A 14715-nucleotide genomic window follows, 5' to 3' on the forward strand; every position below is an offset into this window, starting at 1 on the left:
AGGAAGAAATTGGTACAGTCACACAGGGGTCTAGAGTCCAAGTCTCTTATCTTTATTTTAACAGACTGGCGGGATCAGGTCGCAGCAGCAGTACAGGGTTCCTGGCTGGGCAGCACAGGCCTGGGGCAACAGCTCCTGTCTTGCCTGCCAGGGCGGTGTCAACTTAGGCCTCTATTCCATGGCTGTGAAAGGACAGCAGCCTCAAGGCAGTTTAGCTCCTGGGCACAGGCAGCCAAACCCCCTCCCATATCCAGCTAAACCAGCTCCAAGAAAGGATAAGGTCCTGTTTCCCCGGCATCCTTGGGGCCCAGGGACTGGTTCTTCCACTGGATGACCTTGCTTGGTTGAACCACAGCAGCATTTGGGCTTTTTCATCCTTTCCTACATCAAGAACTTTCCCAAATGTGGGCCCTGGGGCCCTAGCAAAACAGTGGCCTTGGCCACAGGCTCTGGGCCTCTGGGAGGCTCCCATCTAGCATCAGGTGGCGGCACAGAGCAGGGCTGTCAGCACGGGCAGAGAGCTGGGCACAAAGAGTAGCCAGACGGCAGGGCGTGCCACAGGGCTCTGAGGGCGGGTGGCCCTTATGGTAGAGAAACCAGAAGGTCTGGAAGAGTTGCATGTCGCCCCGCATGCGATATACCAGGTTGTGCCAAGCGGTAGGCAGTGTGTTGGGCAGCCCATAGGTTTCTCGAGCCCTGTAGAGAAGCTGCCAGTGCGGTATAGCTCCCGGTGTGTTCGCCTGGGTCAGATTCAGGATGTAAGTCTCATGGTCCAAGACTATGTGAGAGCTCCCGGAGTAGTTTCCATCTATTTGGTACACACGGTAACCTGCAAGGAAGCGGGACTGACTGGAGGGGAAAGGAGCAAGGGCAACTCCAGGGAGGGGCCACACATCCTGCCCATGCTTTGCAGGCTCTGGCTCCAACCTCCTTCCTCTATCCCACCAACTCCAGGATAAAGGAGGCTCCCTTCTGCCTCACTCACCAGGATTAAGGCCGATGTAGGTAGTTGCACTGGGTGCTAGGAAGGCTACAGCCAGCGGCCGGCTCAGAGTCTCTTCATCATAGAAGACCTCAAATTCATCCACATGAGTGTGGCCAAAGAACTGAGCAGCCAGGGTGTTCTCATACCTGGCCAGAAAATACTACATTCAGAAGATTCTAGGGAGGGGTAGGAAGAGATCTGGGGAGATAGGATGCCCTCTTTCTCCAACCTGTTCTAGGGAGGAGTCTCCCCACTCCATGGGACAACAGGGATGGTGAGATGCTCAAGGGAATCTTCAGCCTTCAGACACTCACCCTGTCCCTACTCCCACCCTCATCTCCCTCCTACCTGGCTACAATTCGGTAATAATTCCAGCTCCAGCTCTTCAGACAGTGCCCTGGGGGAATGTGGCCAATTATATGCACCTAGCAGGGAGAGTTAAGGATGGTAATCAGGGCATCCAGGGGTCCAGGCAGCCCTGGCTAGAGAGGGGGACTGAATGAAGGCTTTCAACAGTGACCATGAGCTGAACCCCCAGGGAACACTTGTTGGGAATGCCAGGAAAATCAAACTTCTCTGCCCAGAGGTGCTCCAGCTCGACAGAAGCCTGCTTGTCCCCCAGCACCACTGTGTTCCCACCACTCCCCCTCACTTTGTCTCCTCGATCCTCAGCAGCCTGAAGCTCCCCCACCAGCCACTGGAGCTGTCCTGCGGGATCCGTGGAGTTGATCAAGAGCCAGAAGTTCTCACGGGAACAAAAATTCATATTGAGAGAGATGAGGCGGAGACCGGGGTATGGGGAAAGAGCATAGAACCCCCCAATTCTGAAACAAAGTAAACATGAGAGGTCAACATTTGTTCCAATCCTGTTCCTCCTGTGCTGGGCGTTTGGGTGGAGGGTAAAAGCATACATGACATCTTCCCCACCTGCAAAGAGCTCACAGTCTAGCTGGAGACCAAACAGTTCTAATTATTGGGTCTGTGTGACACAAAAGAAAGGCTCCGAGGGCAGAGGACTCCAGGAGTATGGTGGAGGGATAAGAGTGAGCTAGAATGGGAAGCAAGGGCCACACAGAGGGAAGATGACATGAGATGGATAAGGTGAGAAAAATTGCAGCAGTTAATAAAGGGGAAATCAATTCCAGAGGGCCAACATGAGCAAAGACGCAGCTGAGGCATGGAGAGGTTATGCTGCCAGACCTTTGAAGGAGGGACCTTTGAAGGAGGGTGGCTAGAGATAAGAGTAGAAAGGGAGGGCTGGAAGGCTGGGTGCGGTGGTTCATGCCTGTAATCCCAGCACTTTGGGAGGCTGAGGTGGGCAGATCACGAGGTCAGGAGATCACAACCATCCTGGCCAACATGGTGAAACCCCATCTCTACTAAAAATACGAAAATTAGGGCGTGGTGGCACGCACCTGTAGTCTCAGGTACTTGGGAGGCTGAGGCAGGAGAATTGCTTGAACCTGGGAGGTGGAGGGTGTAGTGAGTTGAGATCGTGCCACTGCACTCCAGCGTGGGTGACAGAGCAAGACTCCATCCCTGCTCCCCCCCAAAAAAAAGGAGGGCCGGGAGCAGTAGCTGACGTCTGTAGTCCCAGCACTTTGGGAGGCCGAGGCGGGAGGATTGCTTGAGGTTAGGTGTTTGAGACCAGCCTGGGCAACATAGCAAGATCTTGTCTCTACAAAAACTAAACTATTAAAAAAAAAAAAATAGCCTGGTGTGGCAAAAGAGTAGAAAGGGAAGGTGGAGTCAGATTAGGGGAGCTGAGTGAAGAGCACTAAGGACTCATGCTAGAGCAATCAGAGACAATGCCCCAGGTTCCCTTCTCCCTTCACTTTCATTCACCTTTTTTTCCCTTCCTGGGTTTCCAGGGATGATAAGTACCTGAGGGTGCGCAGGGCTTCAGCAGGCAGCCAGGGCTCCCAAGCCTTGGCCATCGCTTCGTAGAGCCAGCGGGAGGAGTGGTTGCCCTCAATGAAGGGGGGAGGGAAGCTATTGACGGGTGTGCTCTCGTGGTTGCCCACAGCAGGGTACACTGGCACTGGCCCCAGGAACTTCCTCACAAGTGCTGTGACAGTGGTGAGGGCCCGCAGCTGGTCCTGACGAGTCTGGTGCCAGACATCATGTGCAGGGATGTCTCCTGTCCAGTACACCATATCAAAAGGGCCGGCTGGGCCCAGCCCACTCAACAGGCTTTCCAGGGTCCTCAGGGGCAGGTCACACTTGCTGTATTCGCCCCAGTATCCAGCACCTGGCCGGGACGCGGGCGGCAGGCCAGAACCCTGGCGGCAACACAGTGGGTCGGCACAGTCAGGGTCCATGCCCTCCAGGTAGTCATGATCCCAGTGCAGGTCAGTGAGGAAGAGGACGCGGCTGACAGGGGCACCTGGGGCTGGGGGGCTAGGGGGTTTGGGGGGCGGCTTCGGCACAGTAGGCAAAGAGATGTTCCAAGATGAGAAAATGTCCCAGTGCCCACAGGTGGAGCCCAGGAGCAGGCCGCAGGCCTCAGATGGGCTCAGCACTGAGCGTCTCCACACCTCCACCATGTCATCCTCAAAGAGCTGGACAATGGATTGGCACACGGCAGGTGGTGCTATCTTCAGCAGATTGCACAGCTTGATGGCCATGGAACCCACGCGAGCCACATTGGGTTCCTTCTGCAGTGGGAGGAGCACATGGTGAGAAATCAGAGGCAGAGCAGAGGAACCAGGCCAACCCCTGGCCAACACCCCTTGGGCTTCCATTTCCAAACTGGGGCTGGGCAGGACTCAGTGCACCATGGTGAAGAAAGCTCAGTGCACACCTTTGCCTTCCAGATATTACCCTCTAACTCAGGCAGCACCAGGCCATCACTTCCTCTTTAGCTCAGCAGCCTGTGGCATGAGGCCTTTGCTTGACAAGCTGACTTTCTCAGGCACTGTCTGCATTATTTTCTTACTTCACAAAGGTCACAATGGGGTGGTGGTGGCATGTAGCCATAGGTGTCCCCAAAGGGGAGCAAACTCAGTGACGGATTGTAGATGCCACCCTCTCCATCAGGGATGCATTCTGACCCCAGGGCACCAGCATCAGCCCCAGCCCCCAGCCCCAGCACTCCCTTCGGCCTCCTCCACTGCAACCCCTTCAGCGCTCACCTTCAGCCCAAGGTTGATGGCGGTGAATAGACCTTTGCAGACTGGGCAGGTGAGGTTCCCCCACCCAAAGACATCTCGGAGACGGGGCACTATGCGATGTAACCTGGCAGGATGGCCTTGGGGAGGAAGAGGATGAGCCTCTGCCGGAGCCCAGAGAACCAGAGAGTCAGCCAGAGCCAGCGCCAGCACCAGTACTAGGCCCATCCAAAGGAGTCGGGGGGCTCCGAAGGTTCTGTCTTGTCCCTGCTCCCGGCCGGACCTGGAGCGACTCTGGCGCGGTGATGCTCCGTAGTGGGGCATTGTCAGGCTTCCTACACGGGGCTAGTTCGTTTGTCCCGTCCCCACCGGCCTGGGCCCTAGCTGGCCCTCAGGGCCCCAGGCGGCGCTGAGGACACCCCATTACCCTTCTCTGTAGTCGGCTGACTGCTTCGCGGCCGGCCGCAAAGCAGCTCCGCCCCTTCCTCTTCCTCTGATCTCCAACAGCTGATCTCCCGGCGGCGGGCAGCTGTCAACGCTGCGGAGGCGGAGCGGGCTGGGCGCTCCCGGGACCGCCCCGATTCCGCCCCCTCTCCACGCCCCCCGCCCTGCCCCAGGGCGCAAGGGCGGTGGGGGTGGGGACTCTCCCTGAGGTCACCAGGGGCTCGGCCTTGAGGTCACAGCCGGGGGAGGCCGTGCTTGTGCTTTGGGGCTCCATGTGATGTGGTTGGTGAAAGACGCCTCCTTTGTCCGAATCCACGCTCAGATTCCCAGAATAGCTGCCAGACCGACCCCGGCATTTAGCTGGGGTAAGGAGGGTAGGAGAGAGCAGGGCCGGCAGGATCCTCCCACTGGGTGTGTTGCCTCTGACAGGAAGGTGCCTTCCCTCGATTTCCCATGCTCTGCCACTGGCACCAGCACCCTTGAGTCACCCTGAGAATCATTCACCTTTGATTCAGATGAGGAAACCAAACCTTAGAGATGGTGAAGAGACTAGGAAGCCGTAAAGACCATATAGCCATGGGGACCAATAACATGAGCTGGAACCCAGTTGGGTCTCCCACCTCCGTGTATCCATGACGGTAAAAGCGAGCATTTATGGAGTTGTTTACGATGTGCCAAGCACCAATCCAGGCACTTTATAATTAATAATCTTCAATTCTCACAACAGCGCTAAGAAGTACCTATTATATTGGGGCCCAGAAATCCATACCCAAAATGTGGTGGTTTGACTTACTAAGTTAAGCCTCAAGGTCTCTCTGACATTCCTACGCCCGCCCCCTTTCTCCCAAAGCCTTTACCTAGCGTCCAGACCCATCAAAAGGAACAATTGTTTTTTTCTTCCCCTCCCTATAAAACCAAAAATATGGGCCGGGGGCGGTGGCTCAAGCCTGTAATCCCAGCACTTTGGGAGGCCGAGATGGGTGGATCACGAGGTCAGGAGATCGAGACCATCCTGGCTAACACAGTGAAACCCCCTCTCTACTAAAAAAAATACAAAAAACTAGCCAGGTGAGGTGGCGGGCGCCTGTAGTCCCAGCTACTCGGGAGGCTGAGGCAGGAGAATGGCGTAAACCCGGGAGGCGGAGCTTGCCGTGAGCTGAGATCCGGCCACTGCACTCCAGCCTGGGCGACAGAGCGAGACTCCGTCTCAAAAAATAAAAAAATAAAAAAATAAAAAAATAAAAAAATAAAATAAATAAAACCAAAAATATAATCACACCTGAACAGACCCTTTCACATGACCATCTACTAGTTAATGTGTTCCCTGATCCATTCCTTCTCCCTCAGCAGAATTCCTCTTCCCCTCACTCCCATAACCTGCTTTGCCTGGATGGCACATAAGCTTCTGAACTCAGGTGGGAAGTGGGTAGTCACTCTGTGGTTGCCCGCGGACACATTAATAAAATTTGTATGCCTTTTCTTCAATTAATCCGTTTTTTGTGGGTTGATTTTTCAGCAGAATTTCAGAGGGCGAAGGGGAAGTTTCCCTTGGTCACTACTGTAAGGGTAAACTGAGGCTGGAGCCGAACCAGGAACGAAGACACAAGGCAAATGGCAGTGAGAATAGCCTTTATTAGGACTCGTGGGTGAGGTTCCTCGGTCCAAAGGTGCGGGCCGAGGAAGTCACGCTGAGGGAGGAGGGTAGGGGCTTCTTATAACCTGAGAGGTAGGGAAGCTGGTTGTGCAAACAGGGCCTGGGGGGTCTTGAAACTACTAGGGCAGGAGTTGAGTAAGGGTCATGAGGAAGGGGTCTTTGGAAACTGTCAACCGAAACGGCTGTTTACCAACTTGTGGAATGCAGGTGAGCTGCAGGTCATGGAGGAGTGTGACTGCCCAGCCGGAACTCTGACGCATGTAAGTCTGCGGGTGTGTACAAGGGTGAAGGGAGTCTTTAACAAAAGGCCTGCTACACCGGGTAATGCTGCCATGTTGAGTCTAGATTCCTGCCTAACATTCCGACCTCTTTCTAATAAGAAAGTGAGGCGACGTGTTCATCTGGCTGCTTCCTGCTGGTATGGGTCGTCGTGGGGTTTTTCGGAGGTCGGAACTCGGGTATAGGGGTGGAGCAGCATCTGATTGAAAGTGACCTGGGAGACTTCTTTCATGTGGTCCTGGATGAAGTGGAGGACACAGGGAGCTATGAGTAGCAAGAAGCCAATGATTAGTAAGGGGCTTAGAAAGGGTAGGACTTTACCGGCCACAGATGACTGCCACCACCTAAGTGAGGGCCTCTTGGGTAAGTTCTGTGGCAGCCGCCAGGGCTTGCAGACAAGGTTGCCAGCCCTGGACTGTGGGATCTAACTGCTTGGAGAGATAGGCCACAGCCTGGTATGTGGATCCAACCGGCTGGGCTAGGAGCCCAGTGGCTACCTTCTAGCGCTCCTCGGTGAATAGATGAAAGGGCTGAAGGGGGTTGGGGAGAGAGAGAGCAGGGGCAGAAAGGAGACAATCCTGAAGCTTCTTGAAAGAGTTGGCAACCAAGGAGGGGTCGGACAGTGGTCTGGTGGGTGTCTCCCTGGCAGCCTGGTAGAGGGCCTTGGCTAGGATCCCGAAGTTGGGAATCCAATGCCTGAAATACCTTACCAGTCCTAGGAAGGACAAGATCTCTTCCGCATCCTGAGGAGGCTGGAGAGTTTTAATGAGGCTTATTCTATCTGCTGTAAGGCTTTTTGTAGTGGGTGTGAGTAGTATGCCTAGGTAGGTGACAGAAGGGGTGCAAAGTTGAGCCTTAGCCGGGGTAACCCGATAAACTCAGTCGCCTAGAAAATTTAGAAGTGTAGTAGTGTCTGCAAGGGAGCACTCCCAGGAAGGACTACATAGTAATAGATCATCTATGTATTGTAGAATGGTGCTATGGGTTAGGGGGCAGAGGAGGATGTCCTGTGCCAGTGCCTGTCCGAAAAATTGGGGGCTATCTCGGAACCCTTGAGGCAAGACAGTCCAGGTCAACTGGGAAGAAATATGAGTGTCTGGGTCCTCCCATGTGAAGGCAAACAGAAAGTGGCAGTCTGGGTGTAGAGGGATGGTAAAGAAGGCAGCTTTCAGGTCAAGAACAGTGAAATGAGTGGTGTCAGGGGGAATGCGCGAGAGGAGTGTATATAGATTAGGATCAACTGGAAAGGTAGGGACTACTGCCTCATTGATGAGGCGTAGGTCCTGCATGAGGCGATAGGCCCCAGAGCTTTTCCATACAGGCAGGATAGGAGTATTGCATGGTGAGTTGGTGGGAACTAGAATGTGTTGTCAGAGCAGGCGTGTAATGATAGGTTTTAGTAATGTAATGTCGGTGTTCAAGGGAGATAGGGAACTGGGGTCTAGAGGGGAACTTGGAAGGGTCTTTTAGCCAGATGCGGACCAGAGTGTGGTGCTGAGCAATGATCGGGGTGGAGGTGTCCTGCGCCTTAGGGTTAATGGGGACTGGAAACGGAAGTGGGGGGTCAGCCTGGCAGGGTTTGTCAGGTGAGAGAAGGGGGAAGAGGAATGTGAGGTGTGGGGAGGGGTTGGGTCGGAAGTGAACTGAGGCCCCTAGCTTGGAGAGGAGATCTCGTCCTAACAAGGGGACTGGGCATGAAGGAATGATAAGAAATGAGTGCGAGAAGAGGGAGCCATCCAGGTGGCAAGACAGAGGAGGAGTCTGGCGGTAGGTGGAGGGAGTGCCGTCAATTCCCATGACTGTGACAGTGGAGGGATGGCTGGGGCCACTGAAGGAAGGCAAAACAGAGTAGGTAGCCTCCGTGTCCATAAGGAAGGATATGGACTTACCTGCTACCTGGAGCATAACCCTGGGCTCAGTGAGAGTGTGAGGGGTCCCCAAGTCTGGGCCTCTTCAATCTTCATCGGTGTTGAGAAGCTGGAAGGCGCCTCCAATACCTGGAGGAGGGTCGTCACGTGGAGGCACAGCTACCGTCCTTAGGTCGGAGCAGTCTGACTTCCAGTGGCCCATCTGCCAACAGTTTGGACAGGGGCGAGTTGGCTCCTTTGGGTTAGGGCACTGCCTGGCCCAGTGGCCATCGTTGCCACACTTGAAGCAGGCACCAGGTGGCGCTTGGGTAGTACCTCCTTTCTGGGAGCTCCTGGAGCCGGCCGGTCTCAGGGCTGCTACCAAGGCCTGGGTTTGGAGCTGTACCTTCTGTTTTAGCGTGGCCTGTCATTGGGCCTCAGCTGCTTCCTCCCTGGAGTTGTAGACCTTGAAGGCCAGTTTGACTAAGCCCTGGATGGGAGTTTGAGGGCCTTCCTCTGCTTGGATATCAGGGGCCGACTGAGAAATGAAATATGAGGCCAAGATGGTTCCTCCTGCATGGGAGGCAGGGTCAAGGTGGGTGTACTGAATAAGTGCCTCAGTCAGCTGGTTAAGAAAAACAGCCGGATTTTCATCTGCGCCTTGGACTACCTCCTTTAGTTTTTTAATGTTGACTGATTTGTTAGAGGCTGCCTGCATGCCAGCAAGAAGGTGCTGAACCATCATGTCTCAGCGGCGGCATCCTGCCTGCCCTACCTGGTAGTCCCAGTTGGGCTCAGCCAAGGGCACTGCCTCGGTGCCGACTGGCATGGCAGGGTCAATTAAATGAACCTGGTTACCATGCTGCCTGGCTGCCGCTAGGATGCATTCCTGCTCCTCAGGAGACAGGGTTGAAGTCATAACGACATGAAGGTCGTGCCAGGTGAGATCATATGCCTGGCATAGATACCTAAACTCTTTGATATAATGAGTAGGATTGGCCGAAAAGGAGCCTGCATGCTCCTCAACCTTAGACAAGTCTGCCAATGAAAACGGCACATGGACCAAGACTATTCCTTTGGCGCCTGCCACCTCTTATAAGGGACACAGGAGGTAGGTCCTGGACCGAGTATGGGCTGATACAGGCGAGGAAGAGGAGGAGGTGGAGGTAGGGGAGACAGAATCTGTCGGGTTTGGTAAGGGCACAGGAGGGGGAGAAGGGTGGGGAAGTGTTGACGAGGATGGGGATAACAGTGGGTCAGGGTAAGGAGGAGGTTGGGCAGGAGACCGGAGGGGTGGCCGGGATAGGGTGTCAGGAGGCTCAGAAAAAGAGGAGGAATCATCCCTCTCCTTGCTTGAGGGAAGAGACTTTGTGAGCAGAACTTGAGCTAACGAGCACTGGGCGCAGAGATCTGGGCGAGAACACAAGTCCCAAAAGGCCTGAACATAGGGTATCTTGTACCATTTGCTTAGTCTCTTGCAGAAGTTGGTCAGATCTGTGAGAATGTTAAAGTCTAGAGTGCCTTCTGCAGGCCACTGAGACTGATTATCCAGTTTATATTGTGGCCATGCTATTGTACAGAAGAAAATGAGCTGCTTTCGTTTTATGTCTTGGCTGAGACTTAAAGTCTGGAGATTCGCCAAGAGGCACCCCAGAGGAGATTTTCGGTTTGGTTTGGACTGGGTAGTTCCCATGGTCTCAAGGCGGGCAGTCCGGAGGCAATGGGCACGTCCTCCCACTGCCACGCAGAGTGCGGGGTACGGTGGCTTCCGGGGAGGTTGGACATCTCCTAGTCCCCAGTACTGAGGTCACAGCTGACCAGAGAGAGCCCCTGACGTGGCCGCGCATTTCGGACAGGGACTCCTGGAGGGAGCCTTCAGGACGGGGGAAAAACTTACCCAGCAGTGATCGGATTGAGTCAAATTTGGTGAGACGGCTCCAGGCTTGAGGAGGGGATCCCGGCTCGGGGAGAGGAGAGCCTGCCTGACCCGGCAGGGGTCCGGGGAGGGGGTCTCCTCCCGGGTTTCGGCACCAAATGTAAAGGTAAACTGAGGCTGGAGCCAAACCGGGAATGAAGACAAAAGGCAAATGGCAGTGAGAATAGCCTTTATTAGGACTCGTGGGTGAGGTTCCTCGGTCCAAAGGTGTGGGCCGAGGAAGTCGCACTGAGGGAGGAGGGTAGGGGCTTCTTATAGTCTGAGAGGTAGGGAAGCTGGTTGTGCAAACAGGGCCTGGGGGGTCTTGAAACTACTAGGGCAGGAGTTGAGTAAGGGTTATGAGGAAGGGGTCTTTGGAAACTGTCAACCGAAATGGCTGTTTACCAACTTGTGGAATGCAGGTGAGCTGCAGGTCATGGAGGAGTGTGACTGCCCAGCCGGAACTCTGACGCATTTAAGTCTGCAGGTGTGTACAAGGGTGAAGGGAGTCTTTAACAAAAGGCTTGCTACACCAGGTAATGCCGCCATGTTGGGTCTAGATTCCTGCCTAACAACTACAACTACTATTATTACCCCTCCTTACAGATAGGATGAAGCACAAAGAAGTTAAGTGGCAGAACAGCAATTAAACCCTAAGTTGTTTGGCAAGTGCTTCTGAGGGATCCTCAGAGCTATCAAGTCCTGTCAGTTCTTTCCTTTGATAATTTTCTACAAGTGTTTTTTTCCCCCCAGTTTTGGGGACATCATCTCAGATAGAGTACTCACAGTAATCATTACCATGCATTTTGAAGATTATGTACTATGTAAAAAACAAAACAAAACAAAAACCATTTTATCTGAGGAAGATGAGCCCCTTTAAACTATCAGGCCCAGAGACGCATTTAAAATGTAACAACAGTCACTCTCCCTCTTCTTTGAGCTAAGTAATTATCTTTTGAAACCACCTGCTATGCTAAGTAGCCATCAAATGCCATACACCTGATAGTTCAACAATGTATAGCCAAGCACTAACCAATGTATAACCAGTGTTATTCCTGTAAACAATGAGAATTCCTGATGAACAACTTTTGTAATCACTTCCTTTCCTAATTCATCTTTTTATTCTTTACAAATGTGAGCCCCTCTTTTGTTGTCCAGAGCACTCCCCTGAGACAACTTGCAAGTGTGCCCTGGGTTGCAGTCCTCAACCTTGGCCCTTGGCCCAAATAACCCTCTACAGGTACTTTTCTGAGGACTCTGCATTAACTTAATCCCAACAACAAAGTCGGGAGTATAATTATCCCCATTTTACAGAGAAGGAAAGTAAGATTAAGTAAGTGGCTCAAGATCCCACAGCTAGCTAGTAAATGCTGGAACTGGAATTTGAATGTGTCAATCAAAACATGTCTGAGACAGGTCTCAATTTAGAAGTTTATTTTGCCAAGGTTAAGGACATGGCTGGAAGAAATAAACACAGAATCACAGAAACAGTCTGTGGCCTATGGCTTTCTCCAAAGATGATTTTGAGGGCTTCAATATTTAAAGGGGAAAAGTGAACTGGAGGGAAAGAGGAAGGGTATGGTAATCCACATGTCTCAAGAGAAAAGGAGCAGGTAGGGAAATACTCAATTATGTATTTGTCTGGCACTTTACAGAAGATAAAGTAAATATGGTGTGGAGACATTTAACCTTTTGTTTTTTGTTTTTGTTGTTTTGTTTTGTTTGAGACACAGTTTTCACTGTTGTTGCCCAGGCTGGAGTGCAATGGTGCAATCTCGGCTCACCACAACCTCCGCCTCCCGGGTTCAAGTGGTTCTCCTGACTCAGCCTCCTGAGTAGCTGGGATTACAGGCATGTGCCACCATACCTGGCTAATTTTGTAAATATTTAACTTTTTTTCTATAGCTATCTGCTTAGGAACAAAAGGAAAGGCAGCTTTTTACATGATTCAGTTTTCAGTTTATTTTTTTCCTTTTGGCATAGTGAACTGGGGTCCTGAGTTTTTATTTTCCTTTCACAAATGCAACATTCTGGCTCTATTCTTTGCTGTGTGGGGATCCATTCAGAACACCAGAGTTGGTATAACAATTATTTTAAGCTGAAGATATTTCAGATTCAATAGATGCAGAAATAAACCTTCTGGGAGCTTTCTTCATCTGATTAAAACTTCTGGGAAATGTCGACCTAAAGGGAAAAATCTAAGGCAAACTTAATGTAAGTGTAGCAGGACAAGCCGCAGACAAAACCCCTCAGACACCGAGTTAAAGAAGGAAGGGCTTTATTCAGTTGGGAACTTTGGCAAGACTCACATCTCCAACAACCAAGCTCCCGGAGTGAGCAATTCCTGTCCCTTTTAAGGGCTCACAACTCTAAAGGGCTCTACTTGAGAGGGTCGTGATCGATTGAGCAAGCAGGGGGTTCGTGACTGGGGGCTGCCTGCATTGGTAATTAGAATGGAACAGAACAGGACAGGGATTTTCACAGTGCTTTTCTATGCAATGTCTGTAATCTATAGATAACATAACTGATTAGGTCAGGGGTGATCTTTAACTACCAGGCCCAGGGTGTGGTGCTGGGCTGTCTGCTTGTGGATTTCGTTTCTGCCTTTTAGTTTTTACTTCTTCTTTCTTTGGAGGCAGAAATTGGGCATAAGAGAATATGAGGGGTGGTCTCCTCCCTTATTTGTAGAGAGTTTATTTGGGCCAAGTTTGAAGACTGCACTTGGAAGCGAAGATTCAAGTTGCCCTGAGTATATGCTCCCAATTAGCAGAAGTCACAAGTGGGTTTTTAAAGAAGAGGCAATTCCTAATGAGGACTAACCTCTGATTTTTTCTTATCTTGCCCAAATTGCTATTGAAAGGGTCTGAGTAGTCATGCCCTACAAACCATAAATTCTCATCAGATGGGTTTTATTTGACCCTATATATTGTGACTGACTTTTCAGTCTGACTCTAGCATAAAATTACATGACAAAGAAGAAAATAAAAATATTTACCCCAAAACTTGTTTCTTTGCCATATATATATATATATATTTTTTTTTTTTGGTCATGGGGCAGGATGGAGTTTCACTCTTGTTGCCCAGGCTGGAGTGCAATGGGGTGATCTTGGCTTCCTGCAACCTACCCCTCCTGGGTTGAAGGGATTCTCCTGCCTCAGCCTCCCAAATAGCTGGGTTTATAGGCACCCACCACCACAGCCGGCTAAGTTTTGTATTGTTAATAAAGATGGGGTTTTGCCATGTTGGCCAGGCTGGTCTCGAACTACTGACCTCAGGTAATCCGCCTGCCTTGGCCTCCCAAAGTGCTAGGATTACAGGAATGAGCCACCTCCCCTGGCCACTTTGAAATGGCCCTGCAAAGTTGTCCTTAATGGGGGAAAATTTACATCTGTAAAGAATGTCTAATAACACAGATAGATCTTTTTCTTCCGGGCCCTCCCAATCCTGAAGAGATTAACTGAGAGTCTAGCACCTTTTAAAGATCTGAATAGGAAACATTATCAACTGTTGTCTCTAAGGGCAGCCACTGTGAGACTTCAAAGAACCTTGGTCTCCACAATCTTTTATCTTAACCTGAACATTTCCTTTCTATTGATCCCAGGTCTTCAGACAAACTCAACCAATTGTCAACCAGAAAATGTTTAAATTTCCCTATAGCCTGGAAGCCCCCCCTCCCCCACCTCACCACTTCAAATTGTCCCACCTTTCTGGACCAAACCAGTGTATTTCTCAAATTTATTTGATTGATGTGTCTCATACATCCCTAAAATGTATAAAACCAAACTGCACCCTGATCACCTTGGGCACATGTTCTCAGGACCTCCTGTGGGCTGTGTCACGGGCCGTGTTCACTCATTTGCCTCAAAATAAATCTCTTCAAATATTTTACAGAGTTTCACTCTTTTCCTAGACACTAAGTTGTTCACCAAGAATTTACATAAAAATAACATAAGCTATTGATTGACTATACCTTGTTCTTTGTATCACAAATCCCAGGAATGTGAAGATAAAGGGTGAGGCATGTCTGACTAAGAACAAACAATTGCACCCCAATTCTTGGTTTTGTGGGAACAAGCGTGGGGGTAAGGGGTGGAGTGTATGACTGAAGTCCCATACTCATGTCTCTCTGGGCCTGATAAATTTTGCGTACCTCAAATAGTTCAGAGTGGTCTGAGCTATTTTTCTTTTATCAGAAATGAAGACTGCCATACATGTCCTCTTCAGCAAGGCTTCCACTCTGAGGAGGGAGACCAAGAGTAAACTCAACATAAATACCCTTTCCGGGGGAGTTTAATGACTCTGAAGAAGACAGAAAGACCACTCATGCTGGCATAGACCACAGTATCACACACTTTCTGGTCTGACGTTTGTTCTTTTAAAAACTCTTTTGTCTTTCCATAAGAAACCTTTTTCTCCCCTAGAACTTTCTCCCCTTTCCACTTCTCCTACTAAGTTAGATGTGTAAGCCTGCCCTCCCTCCC

The 14715-nt window shown here is 51.1% G+C and overlaps 1 protein-coding gene across 4 annotated transcripts; it reads right to left on the reverse strand.

Moving 5' to 3' along the window:
- Positions 1 to 29: 29 nt before the first annotated feature.
- On the reverse strand, positions 30 to 4717 carry SMPD1 (sphingomyelin phosphodiesterase 1). 4 transcript variants are annotated; one of them, XM_025355472.1, is made up of 6 exons: positions 4120 to 4717; positions 2870 to 3639; positions 1638 to 1809; positions 1334 to 1410; positions 986 to 1131; positions 30 to 829 (listed from the first exon to the last, which is right to left on the reverse strand). In XM_025355472.1, the coding sequence occupies exons 1-6, from the start codon at positions 4417 to 4419 to the stop codon at positions 420 to 422; spliced, it is 1875 nt and encodes a 624-aa protein (XP_025211257.1). In that variant the 5' UTR covers positions 4420 to 4717; the 3' UTR covers positions 30 to 419. The 4 variants fall into 4 exon arrangements, with proteins under 4 accessions (XP_025211257.1, XP_025211256.1, XP_025211258.1 ...); XM_025355471.1 differs by having other exon boundaries at positions 2870 to 3642; XM_025355473.1 differs by having other exon boundaries at positions 30 to 849; positions 2870 to 3642.
- Between the last annotated feature and the right edge of the window lie 9998 nt (positions 4718 to 14715).

The sequence above is a fragment of the Theropithecus gelada genome, chromosome 14, assembly GCF_003255815.1.
Source record: "Theropithecus gelada isolate Dixy chromosome 14, Tgel_1.0, whole genome shotgun sequence".
NCBI lineage: Eukaryota > Metazoa > Chordata > Mammalia > Primates > Cercopithecidae > Theropithecus > Theropithecus gelada.

What these genes read in the sequence shown, in the direction of transcription:
- SMPD1 (XM_025355470.1), bottom strand. Translation starts at nt 4,419, where the DNA reads ATGCCCCACTACGGAGCATCACCGCGCCAGAGTCGCTCCAGGTCCGGC. An exon ending in CCATCAACCTTGGGCTGAAG is followed by an intron (nt 3,643 to 4,119) that starts GTGAGCGCTGAA and finishes CTCCCACTGCAG; the next exon opens with AAGGAACCCAATGTGGCTCG. An exon ending in TATTACCGAATTGTAGCCAG is followed by an intron (nt 1,132 to 1,333) that starts GTAGGAGGGAGA and finishes TTTTCTGGCCAG; the next exon opens with GTATGAGAACACCCTGGCTG.